Raw genomic sequence first — 26,346 nt, forward strand, 5'->3', positions numbered from 1 at the left:
CAACTATGCTCTAGTTTGAGACAAGTTGAAGGTGACCTTAAAAACAAGCCAAGCAACTCAGAAGCTTCAAAGTGCAGAAGCCCCGATTCCCAGTTCAGTATCTTCCTATGAATTTGTTTCCCTCGGGTTCCATGCACACATAGAGTATATAAATAGGTTCACCCTTTAGAGGACTTCCAGCAGATCACATCTGGAACACCAAAAAAGAGAGCACCACATTGGGTCTCAGAATCTTCAGGGTTTATGAACTTGAAGGAGCATGCCCACCTGGAGTTTGCCCAACTCTTAGGTAGAACAAGAGAGTTTGCCTCTTAGGTGTAACACTAGTAGTAGCACAGGACTGCAAAATTCTTTGCTGGGTAGATCAGAGCCCACCTGGTGGGCCTGCAAGAACCTCAGCCCTGGGTCTGTGCCAGCCAGTCTGCTTTGCTGTGCAGGCAATGTTTGCCAGGCAGGGAGGGATAGAGAGTGCTGAGGAAAAGGGCTGCAGTGCAGCCACAGGATTCTCCTGAGATTTAACTGAGGCTGGGAAGGGAAAGAGGGGCCAACCATGAAGCAGGGCCAGTGCTCTTGCTCTGGCTACCTTTGATGTGTCAAGGATCTCTCTGGGTCCCCTCCCTTCGAGTTCCTTATATGGCATTTTTATCAATGTCAGAGGAGGCAGCCTACTTTGTTTTACAAACTGAGCTTGATTTATAATTTATAGGACACTGAACTCCCTCAATGAAGTTCAAGCTGCCAATTATAAAAGGCAGAAATAAATCATGACAGTGCCTGGCATTGAGGGTCTGCTTATAAATGACTACTTCAATGACTACTATTACCATCATCATGATCTTAGGCCTCAACAAGTTCAAGGAACCTTAGTCTCCACGGAGTACCTTCAAACCTACCTTTTCTCCTGGAGTGACTGATATTCTCCAGATGCAGTGTGTGTAGGAAGGATAACCATTCGGAAAACCCGGTGCAGAGAAGTTTCCTGTCGAGTCCTGCAGGGTCTCCCCACATGCTATATAGGTAAAAATGACAAGTGTGACACCAGCATGCACAACAGCTCCTTTCCTTGCCAAGCAACTTGCCCTGCATGCCCCAGGTAAATGCACCCTCTTGGCATGCTGGGAAGAACAAAGCCAGGAAGACAAGCATAGTCCTGGCTAAAGAAAGCATAAATAGGGGCCAGCAAGGTGGCGCTAGAGGTAAGGTGTCTGCCTTGCAAACGCTAGCCAAGGAAGGACCGCGGTTGGATCCCCCGGTGTCCCATATGGTCCCCCCAAGCCAGGGGCAATTTCTGAGCACTTAGCCAGGAGTAACCCCTGAGCATCAAACGGGTGTGGCCCGAAAAACCAAAAAAAAAAAAAAAAAAAAAAGCATAAATAAGACCTAGGCACCAAAACGTTGGCAGCCCAAGGGTTTCCTTTGAGAATCACAGGATTCAGCCCTACTTAGAACTGAGCTTGTATCTCAGTTTTCTAGGCCACTTTGGGTCGAAGGCTAAGCTTCCCAGCCTTGCTGGGCCTTGGTTGTCATGTGGTAAATGGGTGAAACTTTCTGAGAAAGATAAAGCCACCACCTGCAGTCAGTGAAATGAATTGGCCACATGCTCGGCATATAGAGCACTTCACATAGTTATCATAATCCACAGTTATCATAATCCCAAGAAAATCAGTAAGTTCTAGCAAATCAAACAAAAGAAAAATGCCTTAAAAATATGTCTTAGGGGCTGGAGCAGTGGCACAGGGGTAAGGTGTCTGCCTTGCCAGCACTAGTCTGGGATGGACTGCAGTTCGATCCCCCAGCATCCCATATGGTCCCCCAAACCAGGAGCGATTTCTGAGCACATAGCCAGGAGTAACCCCTAAACATCACTGGGTGTGGCCCAAAAACAAAAACAAAAGACAAAAAACAAATCTGTTTTAAGCTGTGAGTTGGAACACCAAAAAAGAGAGTTTTTGTTCTAAGGACCTTGGAAAAAACTATGAATAGTCATAAAAACAGAAAAAGGAACAGAGTCACCAGGAAGATGGAATTGTCTGGAGGAGTTAATTCTGCCCTTGAATATTTTCTTGGTTTGGGGGCAACATCCAGTGGTACTTGGGGGGCCATGTGGAGCCAGGGATCAAACCCAGTCTCCCACATATAGAATCTGTGCTCAATCATTAAGCTATCTCTCCAGTCCCAGCCCTTGAATATTTGAAGACTGACTCATAGGAGTCTAGAACTTAGGTCTATGTAATATGAAAAATAGATAGATGATCAGTATACTTGGAACCTGGAAGCTTCTAGTTTTATACCCCTTCTACCTCAGCAGATCATGTCCCAAAGACATTGATTGGCTGAGGGGACCCTTAAGGGGCCTATTTCAAAGAGCAGGAAACAAGCTTCCTTATATATATTTTCCTACTCGCACTTGAGCCTTGTTTTCAGCTACTACTTCAACTTCTTGAAGCTGTAGTTCAAGGAGCTACAGGAAGGAATAGTGTGATAAAGGCTAGTCACTGGCTTCAGGAAGTCCCGGATTTGGGGGCTTCAAATATCACGTTACTGAACAACTGCCAGGCATCATGAGGATTATGCCTGGCAGTCAACATCCTTGAGAGTTGCATGGAAATTATTTTCGAGCAATCATCAACATTCTGCAAGAACAGATATTTTACTGTATGGCTCCAAGGTATTTACCAGCTGCCTAAAATCCTTTAGGGAATGGAAAGGAATATACATTATAACTAACTAAATATGATGGCATTTCCCAGGGAATGCTATAAGGTTTCTCTTTCAATTTAACAGGGCTATATGATATGTGTGTCCTGTATTTCAGCTCTGTACACCCCCAGATGACTAAGAGTTGGATAGACATGTTTCCTTGACTTTCATGATGGAGCAAGGCCCACACAATCCATAGTATGCCCCGTGATCCTACTTAGTAGGACAGTAATATAGCCTATATTTTCTAGGATGGGATCTATCCACTATTCTATCTCATGATAACTGTGTGTACAGTCCAGAGAATTGAAAAAGGTTCCTAGACCTATTGATAATTCAGTTTCTATCTTCTTCTTTAAGCTATTAAATTGCATCCTTTTCCTATCTGATAAAAACAGCTACAGTATCTAAGGCTTTACAGGGAAGCTCAAGAGCTTAAAGGGTGGATACGAGCTGCCCTAGGGCAATGAGAGATAATGTTGAAGTTGAGGCAAAGAGGGAAAAGGCAAGGGGAGGAGGGCATCAGCAGCTCAATACCACTATCTACCCATATCTGTGGGACAGATTGCTGCCACTGTTCCACTTTACCTAGGACTGGAAAGGAGAGCTCCAGATCATAGAGACCTCCTTCGTGGCACAGAAGTGCTTCCACTTCTCAGTGTTTATAAAATTGACATCCTAATTATTCTCCTTCATATATTTGTCTTCCTTAAATACCCTTTGTTCTTTTTTTTTTTTTTTGGAGGGAAGGGGTACTTTCAACCAATGCTCAGGAGACCCAGTGGCCAGTCCTCAGAGACTGGCCCTGTTTAACCTTCTTCCTGCTGGCCCACAGGTATCAGAAAGTAGAAAACCACTGATCTGAGTTTAGCTTCTTAGACTGTAAATCTGACAGTGTTCAGTACAAAGTTCTGGCCCAAAAAAGTGAAGGTGCGGGGAACCTCCAATGGTACTAGGGAGAGCAAGGGATGCCATACAGTGCTGCAAGTCAAATTTGGGCACCAAAGCATTTGATTTCTGTGCTTTCTCCCCAGCACCATACCCTTAGTTCTTATTTAAGCAAATCCACGGCTGTAGAAAGCAAAGGAGTTTTCTGCTATCATGGAAAGGGAACTGCTCTGGAACTCCTGCTCACTACTGCTCCATATGATTTCTTTTTTCATACATCAGGGCTTGACCAGAGAATTCCATAGCTTCCCAAGAGTGAACCTATTATTCACTTGACCTCCAAAGCAGCAGTGAGGCAGAAACTCTTGGCTGCAGAGATGTTGTCTTGCCAGGTTTCCCAACTCATTTTCCAACAGGGGGAGGGCTTGCTCAGTGAGGGGAGCTATGTGCTAGGGGTGCTCAGAATGCCCAATAAACTTAGATTAACAGTTGAACATTACCTGGGCATTTGTACAACTTCCGGGCTTGAGCTATGTCTCCCTGACTGAGCTGTACACGCTGGCCAATGGTGGGTCTGACACCATTGTCATCTCGTCGGGGGAGGATGGTGTCCAGGAAAACTCCTCTAGAGAGAAAGAGGAAGAAAAGACAAGCCCATCAGGCATCTGTGCTGAATTACAGTGTTCCTTGCCTTTCTCTAAACCCATCTACATTTTGACTCCCTGGCCTGCCTCTTTCCAGGCCCACCTGACCAAGGTGGCTGCCTCCACTCATGCTGGCATTTCAGCATTCCATTTTGCCAGATGCCTTCTCACTTTCCAATGGGCAAGTGTCAGAACAACTAGGAATTTCCATAAAGCTCCTGCTGATTGGGCCCTATAGTTACCACAATGCATAGCTGCTGGCAGCATCATTTAGGGAGACTAATGTGTTTGGTGCCCCTGAAATTGTGCAATGGTTAGCCCTAAGTCTTGGAAAGGTTTCAGGAAAGTGTGAATATTGGAGGGGCAGGTCAGCAACTCAGCAAATGAATTGGCTGGTTATGGGGATTAGGGTTTAGGGTGACTAACTGGCAAGAGCAATAACCCAATAGGAAAGAAAATGGGTGCAGAGATTGGGAGGGAAAGAGATACCTGGCCCGTGAATATTAAGTGACTGGTCTAGATGGTCATGGTAGCTCCATAAATTCTACTCATAGTTCCTATGGATTAAATATAAAATATTAATCCTATGGTTTAAATATAAAATGATCAAGACAGACAGTTGGAGCCCTAGATGCCTGGTTGACCACTGGCCTTGTTGAACCTTCTTAATGCTGGCCCACGGGCATCAGAAAGTAGAAAACCACTGATCTGAGCTTAGCTTCTTAGACTGTAAATAAATTTACATTATTTATATTAAATTTATACAAAGCTGAGAAGCTTCTGCACCTCAAAGGCACCTGATACAGGAGCCACCTACTGAGTGGGAGAAACTATTCACCCAATACCCATCAGATAAGGGATTAATATCCAAAATATACAAGGCACTGACACAACTTTACAAGAAAAAATCATCTAACCCCATCAAAAAATGGGGAGAACTGAACAGACACTTTGACAAAAAGAAATACAAATAGCTAAAGGTACATGAAAAAAATGCTCCACATCACTAATCATCAGGGAGATGCAAATCAAAACAACTATGAGGTATCATCTCACGCCACAGAGATGGGCACACATCAGAAAGAATGAGAACAAGCAGTGCTGGCGGGGATGTGGAGAGAAAGGAACTCTTATTCACTGCTAGTGGGAATGCTGTCTAGTCCAACCTTTGTGGAAAGCGATATGGAGAAATCTCCATATTGAGCTCCCATATGATCCAGCTATACCACTCCTAAGGATATCCTAGGAACACAAAAATACAATACAAAAATCCCTTTCTCACACCTATATTCATTGCAGTGCTATTTACAATAGCCAGACTCTGGAAACAGCCTAGATGCCCCTCAATAGATGAATGGCTAAAGAAACTTGGTAGATATATACAATGGAATATTATGCAGCGTCAGAAGAGATGAAGTCATGAAATTTTCCTATACATGGATGTATATGGAATCTATTATGCTGAGTGAAATAAGTCAGAGAGAGAGAGAGATAAACACAGAATGGTCTCACTCATCTATGGATTTTGAGAAAAATGAAAAACATTTGTGTAATGATTCTCAGAGACAAAATAGTGGAGAACTTGAGTGTCCAGCTCCTGACATGAAGCTCACCACAGGGATTATTTAGTGCAGTCACAGAAATAATTACACTGAGTACTGTCATAACAAAATGTGACTGAATGAGGGAAGTAGAAAGCCTATCTAGAGTACAAGGCAGTGTGGGGTGGGGAGGAAGGACACTTGGGATATTGGTGATGGGAATGTTGCACTGGTGAAGGGGTTTTATATATATATATATACATATATATTATATATATACATATATATATATAAAGAAAAGATAAGACCTCCCAATGCTTACCACAGGATGTGTCCTTTACACTGACTGTTTAGAAGAGGAGGTACATATACACCTCAAACCAGGCCCTTTGCCTGGTCTGTATTGTGAATGAGGAGACAAAAAAAAAGAATTTTGGGATCATTTTAAAATAAAATTCTTTTTGCTTGATTTATCATTAAATGATTTGTATGCCTACTTTATAGACCTATCCACATAAAAATTTCTTGGACAAAAGGGATTAAGAATGGGAAGAAGTATAAGAAGCTCTGCTTTGTATTACCTACTGGCTCCCTATCTAGCATCCCTATTCTCCACATCAAACTGCCCAGCCAGCATGTCTCTCTCAAATTCCCATGGCCTCATCTCTGGGATCAGAACCCTCTAGAGAAACTCCAGTGGATCCTTGGTCTCTCTCACTGAGGTTATTCCACTCATAACCACTCAGGCTACTTGATGTGCCTTTGATCAAAGCTCCCAGAAAATTCAGTGTGTGGTGTGTGGCATAGATCCAAGGCTTGCCATTACATCTTTTCATGTGCCAAGCTTGGTTGAATTCCTGATAGGCACCATCTCATTTAACCCCATAACAGCCATGAAGCTTGGAGCTATCAAGTTGGGGGGAAAGGTAACAGTCTTCCTCTTCTGCTTCAGAACTTTTGTGACCTGTCTGAGCAAAGGGCCTTGAAGCCAGCACAGCCTGATGCCTGCATTTCCTGCTGCCCAAGGAACAGAAGGGATTAATGCATGTTAGAGAAATGATGGTTAGGAACACTAGAAACTTCAAAACAGCAGGAGCCACATCAGTTCACTTTCAGCTGAGACTCCCTCCCCCACATGTTCCTGAGCTGTCGCAGGGCTCCAGAAAATATTTACTACAAGGGGTGCCCTTGTGAAAATTATTGCAGAAATGCCCCTCCTTTTATGTGAGTAAGTCTTAACACTGACATTTTGCTAACTATAAAATGGTTTTGTAGATGCCAGAGGGAATAAAACTGTCAGCTCTGAGTTCTCTAAGCAAAGGTTCCCCAGAGAACTTCTCCTCATCTCCCAACCCCTGCTGATCATAACCTCTAGAGACACCAGTCCTTATAGACTGGATCCAACCAGCATGGAGGGTGAGGGGAAAGCTGGAGTAAATTCAAAGAAATAAAGTTGCAAGGAGAAATGTTGGAAGCATCAAAAGCTTGGAAGATTGGGCTTCAAATCAGCCAGATTGGGCTTCATCCCTCAGTAGGTGTGGGGCCAGGAATGAGGGCATAGAGAAGGGCAAAAAGAAAGGTTTGACAAAAAGTGGGCCAGGCACCCAACCAGCAAAGATGCTATCTATTGTCCCATGCAACAAAATCCTTTTCTGAAAATCCACACTGAAGATCGTCAGAAAAGGCAATGTAGGTTTTAGGTAATATTTGCCCAAAACATTCTACCTTTGAGGCAGGATGAGAAGGTACCCATAGTAGATGGTTAAAATGATGATCTGTGCCTCTACTATCCATGTCTTCTGCAATGTAAAGTTGCTTTGCTTCATTAAAAGGTAGAATTTATAGGGCCTAGAGGTAAGGTGTCTGCCTTGCAAGCACTAGCCAAGGAAGGACCGCAGTTCAATCCCCCGGTGTCCCATATGGTCCCCCCAAGCCAGAGGCAATTTCTGAGCACTTAGCCAGGAGTAACCCCTGAGCATCAAATGAGTGTGGCTGAAAAAACAGAAAAAAAGGAAAAAAAAAGGTAGAATCTAGAGATGAAGTGATTATTTCAGTGGGGAAACTGCCTTGCATGCATCTGACCTTGGTTCAATCCCCAACTCCAAATGGTCCCCAAGCCCATTAGGAATGATCCCTGACTGCAGAGCCAGGAATAAGCTAGCCCTGAACACTGCCAGGTGCTGCCTGTTGCCATCCCCCCAAGCAAAAGGTAGAATCTATTTGTCCACACAATTGGAATTGAGCTGACTTGCTAGCCTTTTGAAATGTCTATGTCAATATCTATGTCAAACAAGTTCTAGAATTTGGGTCTCGGAGTCTTACTGTCTCCCAGCCTGTCCTTCAGGAGCTTTGAGTTCCCAACCTAATCTACTGAAGGACCAGAGACCATGTAGAGAAGAACTTAGGGTGCAGCAGGGAGGTGACAGCATGGTCCGTCATGGCATGTGTCATGGCATTGTCCATCCAAGTCATGCAGGCAGTGACTATCACTGCAAGTGATCCTGAGCCACATAAGGGAATAATGCCAGACTAACCCACAATTTAATGAAAAAAGTTGTGAGCTACTAAATGGGGTAGAATATTTTGCAATAGAAAACATCACAGTAGCAGAAGGGAGATTCTGACTTTTTCTCCTGCCTTCAGGGAATTTCTCTGCTCCTACCTAACTGCTTACAATACCCTCCTGATGCCCCCTTACTAACATACCTTTTTACTTTTGATGTAAAACTATTACATCATAGTTTTGATCCATTGCCTGTGCAGAGGACAAAGTTCACATTGACAAGTGTTTTATTAGCTGTCTCATGAGGAGTAAAAAGAGAGAGTATGTGAAGTAAAGACCCCAAGAAAATAAATAGACACTTTTCTACTTGTGAAGTTAAGAAATAAAAGCTGGTGCCAGAAGATATCCAGCCCACATTCTTGCTTTGACCTTTGAATTTTGAGTAACTGGCACAGTTACTGTAACTGGCTCAGTAACTAGCACAAAGCAGGCACTGAGAAAGTGGTTCTACAATTCATTATATAGCAATATTTCCCCAAAGCGAAAGGGTGGCAGTGGAGAATACCAAGTTGAACCCTGTCAGGAGGAAGCTAAGGTCCAGAGAGATGAGGACAGCAGGTAGCTGTCCCCTGAGCTGAGAGTCCCTCTCTGTTTTCCCATAAGGCTGTTGGGTGCACAAGAGAGATTGTAACCCCATCAGCTGTGGGGCCAGAGGAACAGCATCATCTGAGAGACTGGAACCTGTGGCTTCAGTCATTTCTCTTAAAATATTTTGTTTGCTTGTTTGTTTGTTTGTCTGGTTGGTTGATTGGTTTGTTTTTGGGTCACACCTGGCAGTATTCAGGGATTACTCCTGGCTCTACTCTCAGAAATTGCTCCTGGCAGGCTCAGGGGACCATATGGGATGCTGGAATTCGAACCACCATCCTTCTGCATGCAAGGCAAATGCCCTACCTCCATGTTATCTCTCCAGCCCATTTCTCTTAAAATATTGTTGCAATTCCCAACATACTTCTTCCAGCTGTCCTACCCAAAGTCAAGGAACCCTGAATATGTCTTTTCATTCTCCAGAACTATGTGGCTCCTGAACAAATGGTTTTCTTTATCTTTGCTAACATGCAGCTTGACAAAATTGCTGGGACTTGACTAGAACTCTAGAGAAGTACCTGCCAGATTTGCTCCCAACCCCATTCAAGTGCCTGTGACTTTGTGGTCTATATTCTGAATACCAAATTGGTTTAATCATCAACTTAGCTCCCGACTCTTATGTTTCCCCTCCCCTAAACCTAAAATTTCCTCACCAAATTTTTTCTTGTTATTTTGTGTATATATTGAGAATAACCTCAATTGTTTTTTTTACATTAACTCAAATAATAAATAAGCAAGCTGAAAATAAAGTACTGGGAAAACATGTTTGCTTCATGCTCCCTTTCCCTCAAGAATGAAAAAGGAAGCAGGGTGAAACTCCTCCATATGAAATGGTCAGAAATGGTTAGAGCCAGGAAGACACTCAACTCCAGTCCAGAGCAGCACTAACTTGCCAAGACTGATCTATATCTAGTCCAGGCTACCATAAACAACAGGCCAGGCCTGGGGCTTGGGAGTCCCAATTCCTACTGAAGGTGCAAAGGACAGAAATTCTAGATCTCTATTCTTCCTTAGACTACAGTTACCCCATACCCTAAGCTGGTTGAAGCCTCATTGTCTTCAATTCTAATACATATAAAATATATTACCTTATGTAGTATATGTACTATATCATATATATATATATATATATATATATATATATATATATATATATATATATATATATATATACCAATTCTCACTTCATCTAGCTTCCAAGAACCCAAACCTCTTCCCAGAAAACCAGGAAGTGCCACCATGCTGACACCACAGACATGCTCTAGAAGATTCCTCCACCCACTGTAGGAATCACACAAAGCCTCTAAGTCATTATCCCAGCCAACCTGCAGGTAATATGCCCTTTCCAGTTTGCTGCTTGTGACATTAGGGCATGATTGAGCACCCACTTCACAACGGGATTCGGTCTTATTATTGGGAAGCTGATTAGATTATATTTCACTGCAGCAGCCCAGAGGCTACTGTATTTCAAGGGCAGACATGCCACCTGTGCTTGGAGCAATTGAAGCTCCACTCTCTGCACACCTCCAGGAGTCCAACCCCAGCCTGCGGCAGGCTCAGTAAAACACAGTTGAGGCATAAGCATAAATTCCGACCTTGAGAAGGTGTTCCGGGCATAGTGCATGATGCTGTCAAAGTCGTACGTTTCTCCCAGAGAACTCACTTCCCCAGGTTCCATTTTTAAGAAGTTGTATTCCTGACCTGCAACACAACACTTTGTAAGACCTTTGAAAACCAAGGTAGCACTTCAAGGAAGGTGTGGCATGGGGATGCAGGAGGTAATTATAACCTCCTGAAATTTGGCTAGATCAATCAGTGAAATAGCATAATTTGGGGCAATTTTTTTTAACAGAATGGACATTTGAAATTCTGAACCCTTCTTGTCCACACTCCACCACCCAGCCCTCCCTTAAGAATACAGAAGTTGGGGCCGGAGAGATAGCATGGAGGTAAGGCATTTGCCTTTCATGCAGGAGGTCATCAGTTCGAATCCTGGCGTCCCATATGGTCCCCTGTGCCTGCCAGGAGCAATTTCTGAGCCTGGAGCCAGGAATAACCCCTGAGCACTGCCGGGTGTGACCCAAAAACCACAAAAAAAAAAAAAAAAAAAAAGAATACAGAAGTTGTTGAAACAAAGTTTGAGATGAGTTGTTATGGATGTTATTGTCCAAAATTGAAGACAACAAAAGCAAAAATTCTGATCAACAGAAGGAATGAATGAAGAGAGTTAAATTCAATCCCAAATCACTCTTGAGAACATTTGTCAGGCCATCCTACTGTCCAAGCAAGAGCAAGATGATCTTCTGGGTAAAGTGATCTAACATGAGGAGATATATTTTAAAAATCTAGATCTAAATTTAAATCTAAATTTAAAAAAATCTGCCTTAAAAAAAGAATTTGTAGCCAAAATGTTTTTTTTTTACATGTATTTATGTCCTAATTATTTTCTTTAGTTTCAAAAAGTGTCCATACCTGGACACAGTAGAAATAACACAGAAAAGCAAACAGAACCTTCATTTTTCGCTTATCAGTCATGATACTAGAACTGTGTTGGGGGGTGTGGATTCTGCTCCTTTCAGGAAATTTATTTCATTGTCAATCCAATCCACTGGGAAGTCAGTTCAGATCTGCTCTAGCTTATAGGCTTTAGGAGATGAGATGCTCCCAGAAATGGCCACACAGACTGGGAGTGTAGGTACCCCCACTGGCTCTGGGCTGCTACTGGCACCACTCCCACAGTTGCCACCTTCCTAGTGGCTTCCGGAGGCCATAGAGACTTCTTACCTGGCTGGATGTTTTCTCTGATGATGGTGACATGCTGGTCTCTGTCCGGTCGGGTGTGCTCATGCCAGAACCCAACCACATGGCCTAGTTCATGTGCCACGATGCCAAACTTGTCACAGTTTTTTCCAATGGATATGGCCTGTGGGCCTCCCCCTCGGCGCCCAACGTAGGAACAACAGCTGGACAATTGCAAAAATATCCAAGTGAGCAGGTCAGGAACAGGAAGAGTTAAAAACCATTCTATGTGTGAGTGTGCATATGTGTGTGTGTCTATTTAGAAATGAAGAATTTCAGCACTTAAAATCCTATTAACTTCCTTCCTAATGCAAAAGAAAAATCCCTCCAAAAATGATCCATAACTTCTGGGCTGGTTTTGGGGCCCTCTTGAGAAAGATATGAACTTTTTGGTTGAAAGACAACACAATTCTTCTCCACCTCCATCCCTAAGTCTCTTCCGGATCACTTTTGTTGATAAGAGAAAGGGAATGGAGACTTTCTGTCAGACTGGAGTTTTGATGCCTTTATTGATACCTGTCTGTCTAATATTGGCTTTATAAAATTATTGTTCAATGAGATAGGTAAAAAATAAAATTCTCAGTACTAGGGTTAGTTTTTTGTGTTTCCTGTGACATCTGAATCTTTTTTCTTTAAGTATGCATTCACATTTTATTTTGTGCTGCCCATCTTTTTCTCATCAATTTGTCAGAGTCTGTAATTGCGGGAAACAAGCCTTGATTGTCCATGTGTTGCAAATATTTTTCTCACTTCTTCTTTTGACTTTGTGTGGGATTGTTTTGTTTTGCCAGACACATTTTTAAAAACTTAACATAATGTCTTTATTTTCCTATTTCTTATTAAGGTCATCTGTATTCCCAGATTAGCAAAATCTACTCTTGTTTCCTTCTACTATTTTGTAATATGCTAGCTAATGATCCCAATATGCGTGTATTCCAGTTAACTTTTTTTTGTTTAGGGGCCAAACCCTGTGATGATTGGGGTTTATTCCTGGTTCTGCACTCAGAAATCACTACTGGTAAGGCTTGGGGACTATATCAGATGTCAGGTATCAAACCCAGGTCAGCTGCATATAAGGCAAGGCCTTACTTGCTGTACTATCTTTCTGGCCCATATATATATATATATATTTGTTTGTTTGTTGTTGTTGTTGTTTTGGTTTTTGGGTCAGACTTGGCAGCACTCAGGGGTCACTCCTGGCTCTATGCTCGGAAATTGCCCCCGGCAGGGTTGGGGGACCATATGGGATGCCGGGATTCGAACCACTTTCCTTCTGTATGCAAGGCAAATGCATTACCTCCATGCTATCTCTCCGGCCCCTATATATATTGTTTTGGGGGGCCACACCCGGTGACACTCGGGGGTTACTCTTGGCTATGCACTCAGAAATCGCCCCTGGCTTGTGGTGCCATATGGGACACCAGGGAGATCGAACCACGGTCCTAGGTTAGCTGCATGCAAGGCAAATGCCCTACCACTTGCACCACTGCTCCAACCCATAAATTTATATTTCTTTGACATCTATGCTTGTTTTAGGTATCCTTAGATACCGAAAATAGTTTTTACATCATAGATTAGGTAACATGGTTATAAAAGTGCTAATGTATATAGTTTTAATGTACAGTTACTGCATCTTCATCAACGTCAAAGTACCCATGACCTTCCACCACTTACGTTCCTTCTAGTGTACCTCTTCCATCTTCCTGTTATGCCTATGACTGCATGGGAATGTCAGTTTTGTAATCCAAGTAAAAGAATTTATCAGCAGTTAGTACTATCTACTTTCTCATCATGTTTCTCTATATAGCAAAATGGGTGAGAATTTTATGCATTTTCCCTTTTTCCTCTGATGTACTACACTTAATGCCCACTAGCTACATCTCAGTTGAAGCCAGTTGCATTTTTTTTCATCTTTTCTTTCAGCTGCATAATATTCCACTGTACACATGCAATACAACATATGTTGTTGAACATTTGAGTTGCTTCCATATCCTGGCTATTAAACAGTGCTATTGTAGACAGAGATGTCCACCTAACTTTTGAGCACATATATTGTGTCTGTGAATAGATGTCAAGAATTAGAATCTTTGGGACATATAGGTTGGTTACTTTTTTAAAATATAAAATACACACTAAATGTTACTGATACTGCTTTCATTGAGGTGTGACTATGGCTTCTTTCTTTTTATCCATATAAAGTGGTGAAAACATTTCCAAATATGGAGCTATTTTGTATTCCTCAGATAAACCACCTTGTAGCCTACTCTTCTGTTATTTTGAACTGCTGAATTATATGTGCTAATACCTTGCTCAGGTGTGTGTACACAATTCATAAGTTGATAAACCTAAATATATTTTTTTCCTTTTGGTGGGCCATCTTTGTCATTTTGAAGTAGCAATACCCTGGTAGTTCTTTGAAAACAATTTGGAAAGAATCATTCTTCTTTTATTATGCTCTAAAATACTTAAACGGTACCAGGTCATCTATTTCCAAACAATGTTTGAAAGAATTCATCTGTGAAATTGTGGAAGTGGTGCTTTAGGGAAAAGAGCATTTTCTTCTTGATTTTTCAATTTCTTTCAAAGCTATTGGTCTGTGCCAGCACTTTATGTTTACCTGGAAGTCATTCACATTATCCAGATTTCCACATCTCTTGCCCTAGAGTTTTGAAAAGTACATTTCTAATTCTGATGTTTCTTCTATATACAAGTCCTTACCTTTTCTCCTATTTCCTTCCTTCCTTACTTCCCTAGTCATATAATCCAAATATGTACTTGACCTTGAGCCATAGGACCAACTCTAGTTTTTTTTCATTTTTCCTTTTCTTCTGATTTTGCATGTCTCTGCATTATAACTATTTTGTCATCGACAAATAATTTGTCTTTTCTTGCAAAGTTTGTTTTAATTGAGATATCATGCTTACAACTGTATTGTTATACTCTTCTAGGTTTGCAATATGTTGCTTTGCTTAGTCAAAGAATTCACAGTAGATTTTATTAGTCTTAAGATGTGTAAAACCAATAAATATCCTTGTACTCATTAGATTTATCTTCATTGGGGTGATTATTTTATGTATTTATTTACTTAATTTTGTCAAATCCTTCACATTGATGCTCTTAATTCACTTGAACAAAGCTTCAGCTATCTTTATTTCATTTCAAATTCTAGGACTTTTATTATTTAGACAGCTTATAATTTTAGTCCCTCAGAGGCTTAAAAGGGGAGATTTATAAATCAGAGATATGAGAGGTGCGTATTTTTCTTATTATGTACAGTTTCATTGCTTTGCAATCCCAGAGAATCTAATGCTATTTCTGCCTTTTAGAATTCATTGAGATGTCTTAGTATTAATAGGTTGTCAAGGGCTATAAACTTTCAATAGGCACTTTTTAAAAAAAAAGATATGTTACTAGATAATAGAATATGACAGCCCCATAAAATCAACTCTATTAGTTATGTTTTTTCAAACACTCTAGAAACTTCTATTTATTTTTTTGGTCAACTTGACACTGATCTACTTGACTTGACAGAAATGAAATAAAATCTCCTGCTGTTGGTGTTTCTGTCAATTTCCCCCTTGAGTTCCCTGTGGCTTGTTTTATAGCTATTCACGCTATGCTATTTGGTGCATAAAGATTTATGACAGTCATATTCTCACCATAACATGTACTCGTTCTCATTATAAGATATCTCACCTTTAAAAAAAGAACCTTTCTGACTTGAAAAACAAACCAACAAAACAGAAAACCTTTCTACAACTGCATTGCCTTTCTTTTTAACACCATTTCCTGGCACGTTAATACTGGTTCATTTTGGGGAGGTAGTCTATAAATTCTTGGAACTCATAAAATTGCATGCAGGTGTACATATAAATACATGTACATTCATCACAAGGGCACTCAGCTTCACTGAATTCTAAATGTGGTCATCAACAACTCCACACTGGTTTGGAAGCACTTCCCCATACAAACCCCTCCAACTAGCTCAATTGATTTTGTGAAGGAGATCTAGGCCCTTGGCATTCTGGAGTCTTATTCCAGACCACTGACTCTGTCACCAGATTGTGAGTTCATCAGAAGGCAAGCAGAGCTTACTCCTCCACTTCACAGCTTACTAGAAATATTTGTTTTTATTATTAGAGAAAATCAAGAGGGCAACTGATTTTCCTACCTCTGATTCAGCAGAGGTGGTCTTGCTTTCACTTACCCACAGGTTCTGTAACTGAACACAATAAAGCTTTCTTCATCCGTCCTCTCTATGAAGGTCACACAGGTGTGCTTCTCCCAATGCCTCATGGCCTGCTTAAAGATGGCTCTCTGACTTCCTGCAACAACAGGGCTAACTCATTGCTCATTCAAGGAACCATGGCTTCATTTGATTTGGTGGTGGGGATTTCCAATAGATATTCAGGGAGCAGGTGGGAAAATCTCAGGGAACTGAGACCAAACAGTTAAAGACTAGAACTGAGAGAGATGAGATTGTATGGGCCCGGTAGGGCTGGGAATCATAGAGCCACACTTGGTGGTGCTAGAAGGGCACTTGGTACTGTGGGTCAAGTTCAGACCGTCCCTGAGCTACCTCCCAAGCCCCCTGCCTCTGGTGATTTAAGACATGCAGACTCAGGACAAGCCTTGCTCCAGTGATTAAAAACAGCTTGCTCTGGTGACCCAGAATAGAAAGTCACTAAACAGAAGGGTTCCCTTAATGAGAATATTATGCAACTTTCCTAAATTACCAAAACCGAAAGAGAAAAGTCTGCAAATTAAAAAGAGGTAAAATAAGTTTCAAAAGTGTTCTACGTTTCCTAATTTTGCTTTTGTATTGAACATCCTTTTCTGAATTTAAAAAGTAAATGTCAAAGGTTAAATCAGACAATTTTAGGTTCTGGAAGATGCCCCACTAGTACTATGTTCCACTCATGGACACCTATAGTCCCCATTTTTTTTTTTAACCAAAGACAGTGATTCTACTCATTTACACCATAGCATAACATCTCTGTGCAAAGTTCTATATATAATTAATTTAGTTTGACATAAGTTATGTAATCTGAGTAGGAAAACACAGCAGATTGGAAGAGTGTAATTAAGATATGAAAGAATAAAATATTTGGGCATGCTTCTATATCTCCAAATAAGATTGGGACACCCTGAAACCAGGAACATCTTGGTCACTTTATAATTAACAAAGAAGCATCTGGAAGCCTTGGGCTATGGCCTCAAAAGTGTGTGTAAGAGAGAGAGAGAGAGAGAGAGAGAGAGAGAGAGAGAGAGAGATAGGAGAAAAGTGGGGGCAAAGAGAGAGGAAAAAGAGGGGAGAGAGAGAGAGAGAGAGAGAGAGAGAGAGAGAGAGAGGGAGAGAGAGAGAGAGAGAGAGAGAGAAGTTCTGTGGACACAGCATCTCAAGTGACAAGAAGTCAACTGGAAAATATCTGGGGAAAGAGAATTTTGGGCTGACAGAAGAATATTTTCCAAGTGTGCTAAGGGCTGATGGCTTGGACACATTCCAACAAGCGTAATAATTGGTAAAGCTTGTGCACAGGAGTCACAGAGGTTACAGGAACAGCACAAGACTAGGTGGGAGAGGAACAAGGATCACTGAGATGGGACTTCAGTTAATGGTTTTAGTAGCCATACCTGGCTATGCTCAGGGGTTAATCCTGGCACTGCACTCAGGAATTACTCCTGGCAGGATCAGGCAACTACATGGGAGGTCAGAGATCAAACCTGGGTCAGCAGCATGGAAGGCAGGGGTCTCAAACTCAATTTACCTGGGGGCCACAGGAGGCAAAGTCGGGGTAAGGCAGGGCCGCATAAGGGATTTCACTTACCGAATATTCGCAATAAAAAATCGCATTAGTAAGAAAAAAATCTCCAAAAAATCACATTAAACATTTGCATATCCCGAACGAAACTGCTCGGGGTATGCAAATGTTTAATGCGATTTTTTTCTTACTAATGCGATTTTTATTGCGATTATTCGGTAAGCAAATAATCACGAATACTGCGATATTTGAAGGCCAGCCACGGGCCACAAAATGTTGTACAGAGGGCCGCAAATAGCCCGCGGGCCGCGAGTTTGAGACCCCTGATGTAAGGCAAGCATCTTACTGTACTATCTCAGGAGGAGGATTTTATTTTATTTTATCTTTGTTTTTTTTTGGTTTTTTTTTTTTTTTTTTTGGTTTTTGGGCCACACCCGGTGACGCTCAGGGGTTACTCCTGGCTATGTGCTCAGAAGTTGCTCCTGGCTTGGGGGACCATATGGGATGCCGGGGGATCGAACCGCGGTCTGTCCAAGGCTAGCGCAGGTAAGGCAGGCACCTTACCTCTAGCGCCACAGCCCGGCCCCTTATCTTTGTTTTTTGTTTTGAGGCCACACCGATGATGCTCAGGGGTTATTCCTGACTATGCACTCAGAAATTGCTCCTGGCTTGGGGAACCATATGGGATGCTGGGAATCAAACCAAGGTCCACCCTAGATCAGCCACGTGCAAGGCAAATGCCTTACCACTGTGCCACCTCTCCGGTCCCTCAGGAGGAGGATTTTAAAGGTTAAGGTCAGGGGTTTCAATCCCATTAGTGCCAATGCATATTAAAGTAATCAAAATAATAATAAAATTGGGCTAAAAAAGATATGACAGGATTAGGACATTTGCTTTGCATGATCCGGGTTCAATTTCCAGTACTGTATGGTCCCCCAAGTATTCCCCAGAAGCAAACCACCTCACCCCCAGCACAGAGATCAGAATTGACCCTGAGAACTCTCAGAAAAAGAAAAACACCTAAATCTATATGAAAGTATTCAATATAATATACCAAATATAAAATCAAACCTAATTACTATGTACCAGGCACTATTCTAAGTATTTTTATCTAAATCAATGTTGCCACTCCAACCTTGGAGTGCTGGAATGATCCAGGCAGGTGGTTGAAGTCTCCTGTGTTTGTTCACTTGAACAAGGAAAGTTTACAGTCACTGAATCACTCTATTTTTCTGTAAAGGCAGCAAAAGCTTGAGGTCTAAAGTAACTCATATTCTCAACTCAACCTATGTGTAGAAACTATTATCATCTCCATAAACCCAAGAGGGAACGTACGCAGGAGAGTCTTGTTTGTTCCAGGTAGTCCTGCTGATAAGCGCTGGAGCCATGGTCAGACAAGTGATTACTACTGGTAATACTCAGGTATGGGGAGAGAGGCTGGAAAATAAGGGGATTTCTGCAAGCTGGCCTTGAATATAAAAGTAAATCTCTGTTTAGAGACTTGTGTCCTGGCTGTTATGAATGCAGGATGAACTAAGGAGAAAGTCATCCAGGTCAAACAACCTGTCCTTACAAACTATCTAAGATAATAGTGTCATAAGCATTGCAACCACTATCTTTACAGACTTTCTGATTTAATGATGCCATGCGCATTGTAACTGCTATCTTTGCATACCATCCAAATCAATGATGTCATGGACCTGTGACTGATGTCTTCACATACCATCTTGTTGCTGTAATAGCTAGGCTGTATTACCCACATTCTGTTTCCCGCCTAAAGTTTGCCTTTAAAATCCTTGTCCCTACCTTCAATAAATGAAGTTTATTGCTCTGACAATGCTTCCCTGCATGTGGTCTGTGGCTTGCAGTCTTCTCTCCTTTTCCAGAGTCTAGCTTCTGAGGCTATGCGCTGGAAGAGACTCTTGCCTTGCATCAGCCTCATTGGGGTCCACCACCCCCCTCACCAGAGCCTGACACTTATGGCATCTTGGGGATTGGTCCTGGGTTGGCTGCATGTGAAACAAGTGCCTTTCCTTCACCCCACCCCACCCCATCTTCTCTTTGGTATATCAGCCTCCAATTTCTCCAGCCTAGCATGCTGTCCTGTAGAGACACGCGTTGTGAGCAGGTGGAACTCCTGTGGCCCCTGTGCCTGCTCCAGCCACCCTAAGTCCTTTCTGGAAGAGACATTGTCAACATAGAGACCCAAAGCACCCTACCTCGGAGGAGAAGTCCTTTGGGGTTACTGACCAGTAAAGTTCCCGCCGATGACATAGGGGATCACCCCTCCAGGCCATATCCTCTCAATTCTTGAGGTTGTTGCTCTTCGGACCCGGGGAAAATTGGTCCCCGCACTCTGTGGAAGCATGGTGCTCTCCTGGCCATCTGCAAAAAAGTCACTCAGCCATTGATGTTGCCTTTATCATTCTTCTGCACATGATGAGAAATATATTACCCACCAATTCACTAAAGGAATATTTACAAATAAGTGTTTTAAAGCGAGTACTTAGTGTGTTTGTAGCTTTGAACTTCAGGAGATAGTTTTTCAAATGAGGCAAGAGAGAAATGTCTCTGAGCTGTTGGAACTTTGCTTGTGTGTTATCTGTTTATGGAGACCAAAAGTCAGCGATGCTTGGGGGTCTACATAGTACCAGAGATCAACCATGGGACTCCCACATGCAAAGTGTGCAGATTTATCTCATCAAAACTACCCTGTGTGCTGGTGTGTGTGTGTGTGTGTGTGTGTGTGTGTGTGTGTGTGTGTGTGTGTGTGTGTGTGTGTGTAGTGCCAAATATTAAACCCAAGGCCTCACACCTGAAGGCAAGTGCTCTATTGCTGAACTACACCCCAGCAATTTTGCTGAAGACCTCAAATTGAGGAACCACAGATTCAGGAGTGACTTGTAGGTCAGAGAATCAAGTGGGCCAGACAACCATAGCCCTTTGAGATGAAGCAAGTTACGGGTGTGCTCTCTTCCACAGAGCATCATGAGATAAACAATCTGTATCACTCCCTGCTTTGACCAAATGCCATCAATGTTGCAAACTTCGGGGAAGAATTTAGTCATACAACCAAGTAAGCCAATCTGTGATGCTGGGGAAATATGTTCTTTATAAACTACCCATCTGGAACAGGCAGAGCCTGAGAACACCCTCACCCCACAGCTCTTTTCAGTCTCGACAGTTCTGTGTCTTTATGAGAGAAAAGGGGGAAGGTAGAGTCTGTGTTTAATGCTGATCAGGTCCTGGAAACAGAGAGACAAGTGAAACAGAATCATTCAAATCTGGGACCCCTCACCCTAAGAAATAGAATATTCATTTTATTCACCATCTTGACAAACTATAGTTTCATTTTTCAGTCTTTTTGCTTAGAACACTTCATTATTCTCACTTGTAGCATTTATTCTTTAGCTTTTATCTGCTTTCCCTAAGTATGAGATTTTATGGGTTTTATTGACTTTTTTCATTATTTTGGGGGGATCTGGGAGAAGACATACTTGATAGTGTTCAGGGCTTATTCCTGGCTCTGTTGTCATAAATCACTCCTGGTGGCTCAGAGGACCATATAGGATGCCAGGAATCAAACATGGCCACCTCAATAGCATGCAAAGCAAGAACTTTACTTGTTGTACTATCTCTCCAGCCATCTTTTCATTTTTCTTCTTTAATTTTGTTACTTTCTATTTTCACTTCTAGTTTTTCCTTTCTAGCTTTTAGTCTCCCTTTTAAAAAATGAGACAGAATTGATATATCACAAGTTTAATATATATAAATATATATTATATATAAATAATAAATATATATAAATAAATATAGTTTAATTTAGTGGGTTTTAGAATATTTACAACCTTGTGCAGCCATACCACATAGAACAGCACAACATTTTCATTACTTTAAAAAGAAATGCTGTGTCTATAAGCCATCATTTCCCTATTTCTCCTGCTCCCAGGCAATCAGTAATTGAATTTTACTTTTTGTGGAATTGCTTCTTATAAATGGTCATTGTGTGCTATAAAAGGAATCATATAAAATGTGGCCTTTGCACACTAAAATGGGGGAAATCAGGTATAGAAAGAAGTTCGTATCTAATAGGGGTGAGAACTCATGAATTTTATAATGAGGGGCGCCTTCTACCCTGAAAACTTGTCATGGCGACCTGACTTAGTCCTCATGTGATTGGACATCAACCGCCCAATCCTGATGCCCAGATAAAACATTAGAACTGGCACAGTTTCCTGCACCAGCACCAGGAATCAAACTCCCCCTGAGGAAGATCTTAATACTACTCTGGTGCCAATTTGTTCCAGGGTAGATTCATATAACAACCTGACAACAAGGAAGCAGCAACAACTCCATCTAAGGGCAAGTTGCCTATCTCACCACCTAACAGTGAGAAGAAATCAGAAGACACTCTGTCGTAAGTTCTGTGCAAAACCCAAGATCACTAATTAAGAAGATTGACTACAACAACCTTGAATGAGCAAAACTTTTCCTGAGAGCACAAAGAAAGACTTTATCCTAGGCTTTGCCCTAGGATCTGCACAAAAACCAAAATCTTTAATTACAGAAGAATGACTCTGACAACTGCGACTGAACAGAACTTTTCCCGGGACCATAAAGAAAGACTTAACATGCCCAGAGCCTATAGTCAGTCAGTCTCATGTCAGTATTTTTCAAGGGTAGAGATATCCTGTGTCTCTTAGGTCGAAGAAATTTTCTTTCTAATTTCCCCAATGTTTACTGTGCATATGCAAAAAGAGAAGGAAAAAAAACAACCAAACAAACAAACCAAAAAAAAATGTTTGCCACATCTGCTCCCCATTTTTTCTTTTCCTTTTTTTCAATCTTATTTATACTTAGAGCTTCTAGATAAGGGCCGTAGCCTTTATTTTTTAATAGAACCATAGAACATGAATCATCTGATTCTGCCTCCCATTTATGTCTCCCCACAAATTGAGGAAAGGAATAAAAAAGGTGGATGGGACCCAGGACCATAGAATGTAAATAGAAAACCCTTAAATACTCAAACCAATGTCAAGGACAGTAGAATCAAGAGACCCAAACTATAACAAGCTATACACAAAATATACAATACAATGCCCCTGCCTCTGGGCAGACATTTTACCTGTTACACTAGCAGTATAGTGGGCTAAGGGTGAAGGTACAGGTGCATTGCTAGGAAATACAGTGGAGGGAGTTCAACACGGGTGGTGGGAATGGCCCTACTTCACTGTCACTATGTTACTGAAACACAACTGTGAAAAACTTGTGAAAAAATACAAAAAAAAATGTTTTTAATGTGGCCTTTGGTGTCTGACTTATTTCACTAAGGACACTCGAGATTCACTCAAGTTTTAGCAATAATTAGTACTATATTCCATTTTATGAATGAATATTCCATTGTGTGTATATACCATATTTAATATAAGCTAAATTCCTCAGTAAGGACATTAGGGTTATTTTCACCTATTGGTAATCATAATGCTAAATAAACACTATTGTACACATTTATATATGGACACATGTTTCAAATTCACTTGAAAATTATACTCAGAGTATATAACTAAGGACTTGCTAGATCACAGTCACTCATGATTTAACTTTCAGAAGAAATGTTGCTTTCCAAAATAGCTACTCTTTCTTATACATTTTCCGATAGTAGTGGCTTTATTCTTCAGCTACTGCTGGAGTTTGATGTCTCCTCATTTTCATCAACATTGGTTAGTGCCCATTTTTTAAGTTATAGCTTTCAGAATAAATTTGAAGTGGCATCTCTTTGTAGTTTGGATTTGCATTTACCTACTAATGTTGTATAGCCCTTCATGTATTTATTAATGCCTTGTATACATTTTCTTAGGGAATTGTCTACTGAAATATTTTGTTCATTTATTATTTGAATTATTTGTAATTTTGTGCTTTATTTAAAATTCTAATTATTGAGATGACACTTTATTTCACTCTGATATAAACACATGAAAAAAACCTTAGACAATATGTAAATTAAATGGTATGTCTATGTTCCAGGAACACTTTAACAGGTGGTAAGTTACATTTGGTGCTCTGATCATGAATGATTGACCCACTCTCTGACATTCATTCTTTGTTATTTTAAACATCCCTTTGTAACCTCATACACTTGATTGGTTTTTATAAACACTCCTGAAATAATGTGAATCAATTCCAATGATTGGAGGTAAAAGATGTTAAATAGAGTACCCAGATATTCTATTTTAAATAATTTTAAATGTCTTGGCATATTAATTATTGAGAAAAGTTCTTTAACCCTAATTGTGTATTGCCATCATTCCCAAATTTTAAAACTTTGTTTATATTAAATAATTTTAATTGCATCACCATGAGATACAGTTACAAAGTTGTTCATGATTGAGTTTCAGTTATACAATATTCGATACCCATTATTTCACCGGTGCACATTTCCCACCATCTATGTCCCCAGTTTACCTCATGCTCTCCCCCCCTCCCCCCACCAACCTCTATAACAGATTTTTTTCTCACTCTTTCTCTCCTAGAAACTGTGGATTGCAATACTAATATTGAAGAGACATCATGAATATCATTTTACCTCCTTTTATCATCCAATTCATGTCCAGACTGATAATTTCCAATTATCATTGTTATAGTGGTCTCTTCTCTAGCCTAAATGCATTCCCTGGTCTTTGTGGAAAGCTTCTTACCATGGACCAGTCCTTCTGGCCCTCATATCTACTGTCTTTGAACAGTGCATATTTCTTGGCACCAATGCCCTAGTTTCCCTCTCAAGAATTACTCCCACCTGCCTCTGGCAGGCATTTTACCTCTCTCTCTCTCTCTTTCTCTCTCTCTGTCTCTCTCTCTGTCTCTGTCTCTCCCACCACTGTGGTTTGCACTGTTGCTAATGAAATGCACCATGCATCACTTTATACCAGGGGTCTCAAACTCAATTTACCTGGGGGTCGCAGGAGGCAAAGTCGGAGTCAGGGCCACATAAGGGATTTCACCAAAAAAAAAAAAAAGTCCTCAAACGTCATTATTAACAGTTTAATTATTTCTTCTGAACATGAATAGAAAATTGAGTGAAGATCATGAACAGTTCTTTAAACATGGCATCTTTTGCCTATTCCTTGTTGCCAGAGACTTGACAGCGCTTCTTCTCACAAATCTGAACCACATTTGGCTTTAGAGAGGAAGCAGTTGAGATCCTCAGTATGGCTTAAAGATGATCATCATTAAGTCTAGACCTGTACTTTGACTTATTGAAGTTCAATGTGGAGAATAACTTTTCACACAAATATGTGCTCCCAAAAAGGCACATGGTGCGCTTGAACATTTGGGAAAGCTCAGGGAAGCTGGGGGGCAATTCTCTCAAAAATTGCCCATGCATGTCTGCTTTTCCACTAATCTCCCTGAACTTGGCTTTGAGATCAGAGTTACATTGCAGATCAATGAGCTCCATTTGAAGCATAGGAGGGGCATCTTGCACATCAAAGGAAAAGGGGTCCACAAAAATTTGGAAAGTGGCTCTGTGCTTTTTGAAGTCTGCAAATCTGTGATCAAATTCCTTCTCTAGCTTAAAATAGCATCAATATATTTCTCACCACTGAATGGTATGCCTGCATCCACAAATTACTTGCATGCTGGGAAATGGCAAAGTTTTGTCTGAGAGAGCTGGGATTTCCATCACACAAGTTTTGTGGAGAATGTTCTCAGGTTGTCATAGGCAGTACTGATAAGCTGCCCTGGGCCTTGTAACATCTTGTTTAGTACATTCAGCTTATGTGTGATGTCAACAAGAAAAGCTAAGTCCATGAGCCATTTGTGATCACTCAACTCAGAAACAGCATTCCCATCTTTCTCCATGAAGGCTTTCACTTCTTCTCTCAACTCAAAAAATCTTTTCAGGACATTTCCCCTGCTGAGCCAATGTACCTCTGTGAAATAGAGCACATCTCCATATTCTGACTCCATTTCCTATTAAAAAAAGCACGGAACCTCTTGTGCTTTAAGCCCCTGGATCTGATTTGATTGATGCATTTCACAACAACAGACATCACATTATCACACAGCAGGCATTTACTGCAAAGGGCCTGCTGATGGATAATGCAGTGAAGAGCAATGGCCTTCTCTACACCCTCCTCTTCAAGTTTTTTTTTGAACAAATGCCACCAGTCCCAGTCATCCTCCCTGTCATCGATGGCGCTTCATTGGTTATTATTCCAACAAACCTCTTCCATGGCAAACCTGCATTCTCAATGGCATCACACAGATGCCAAAATATCTCATTAGTGGTGGTCTGGGCATGCATTGGAATTATTGTGAGCAGCTCCTCTGTCAATTCAAAATTGCAATCAACACCATGGACATAAATTGTGAGCTGCGCAATGTCTGTTATATCTGTACCCTCGTCAAGAGCAACTGAGTATGCATCAAAACATTTGGCTTTCTCATACAGTTGATGATAAATGTCACTTGACATGTCAGAAATGTGCTCACCACAGTGTTGGCAGAAAGGCTGATTTTGCTAAATTGACCTTTCTTTTCTGGATAGATAATACTTGCAGCCTGTAACATGCATTTTTTAACAAACTCTCCTTCTGTGAATGGTTTCCCTGCTTAGCAATCATCTCACTAACCATGTAACTAGCTTCGACTGATGCAACATTCTCTTTGGTTGCTTTCTTGAAATCTTGTTGCCTCATTAGACATGCTTTAAGACTGGCAACCCATTTGGCTCTCTCATTTCCTTGATATTTTCGCACATTCCTCAGCATGTTTAGTTGAATAATGGCGTTTCAAGTTGTATTCCTTGTGCACTGCAACTTTCTCTGAGCAAATAAGGTATGTGGGGATGCCCCTGTGCTCAA

General features: G+C 41.2%; 1 protein-coding gene and 1 pseudogene across 1 annotated transcript in view; one reads left to right on the top strand and one right to left on the bottom strand.

The window, feature by feature from the left end:
- TLL2 (tolloid like 2) overlaps nt 1-26,346 on the bottom strand; it is a 135,168-nt gene that overhangs the window by 41,455 nt on the left and 67,367 nt on the right. Inside the window, exons 4-9 of the mRNA XM_049790830.1 lie at nt 19,736-19,870; nt 15,931-16,048; nt 11,709-11,887; nt 10,520-10,625; nt 4,089-4,213; nt 894-1,009 (exon numbers count right to left, since the gene is read on the bottom strand). Of these exons, the coding sequence (XP_049646787.1) occupies nt 894-1,009; nt 4,089-4,213; nt 10,520-10,625; nt 11,709-11,887; nt 15,931-16,048; nt 19,736-19,870 (779 nt within the window). The remainder of the gene's footprint in view (nt 1-893; nt 1,010-4,088; nt 4,214-10,519; nt 10,626-11,708; nt 11,888-15,930; nt 16,049-19,735; nt 19,871-26,346) is intronic.
- On the top strand, nt 6,079-6,196 carry LOC125995640 (uncharacterized; annotated as a pseudogene).

This window comes from Suncus etruscus, chromosome 17 (genome assembly GCF_024139225.1).
Source record: "Suncus etruscus isolate mSunEtr1 chromosome 17, mSunEtr1.pri.cur, whole genome shotgun sequence".
Taxonomy (NCBI): Eukaryota; Metazoa; Chordata; class Mammalia; order Eulipotyphla; family Soricidae; genus Suncus; species Suncus etruscus.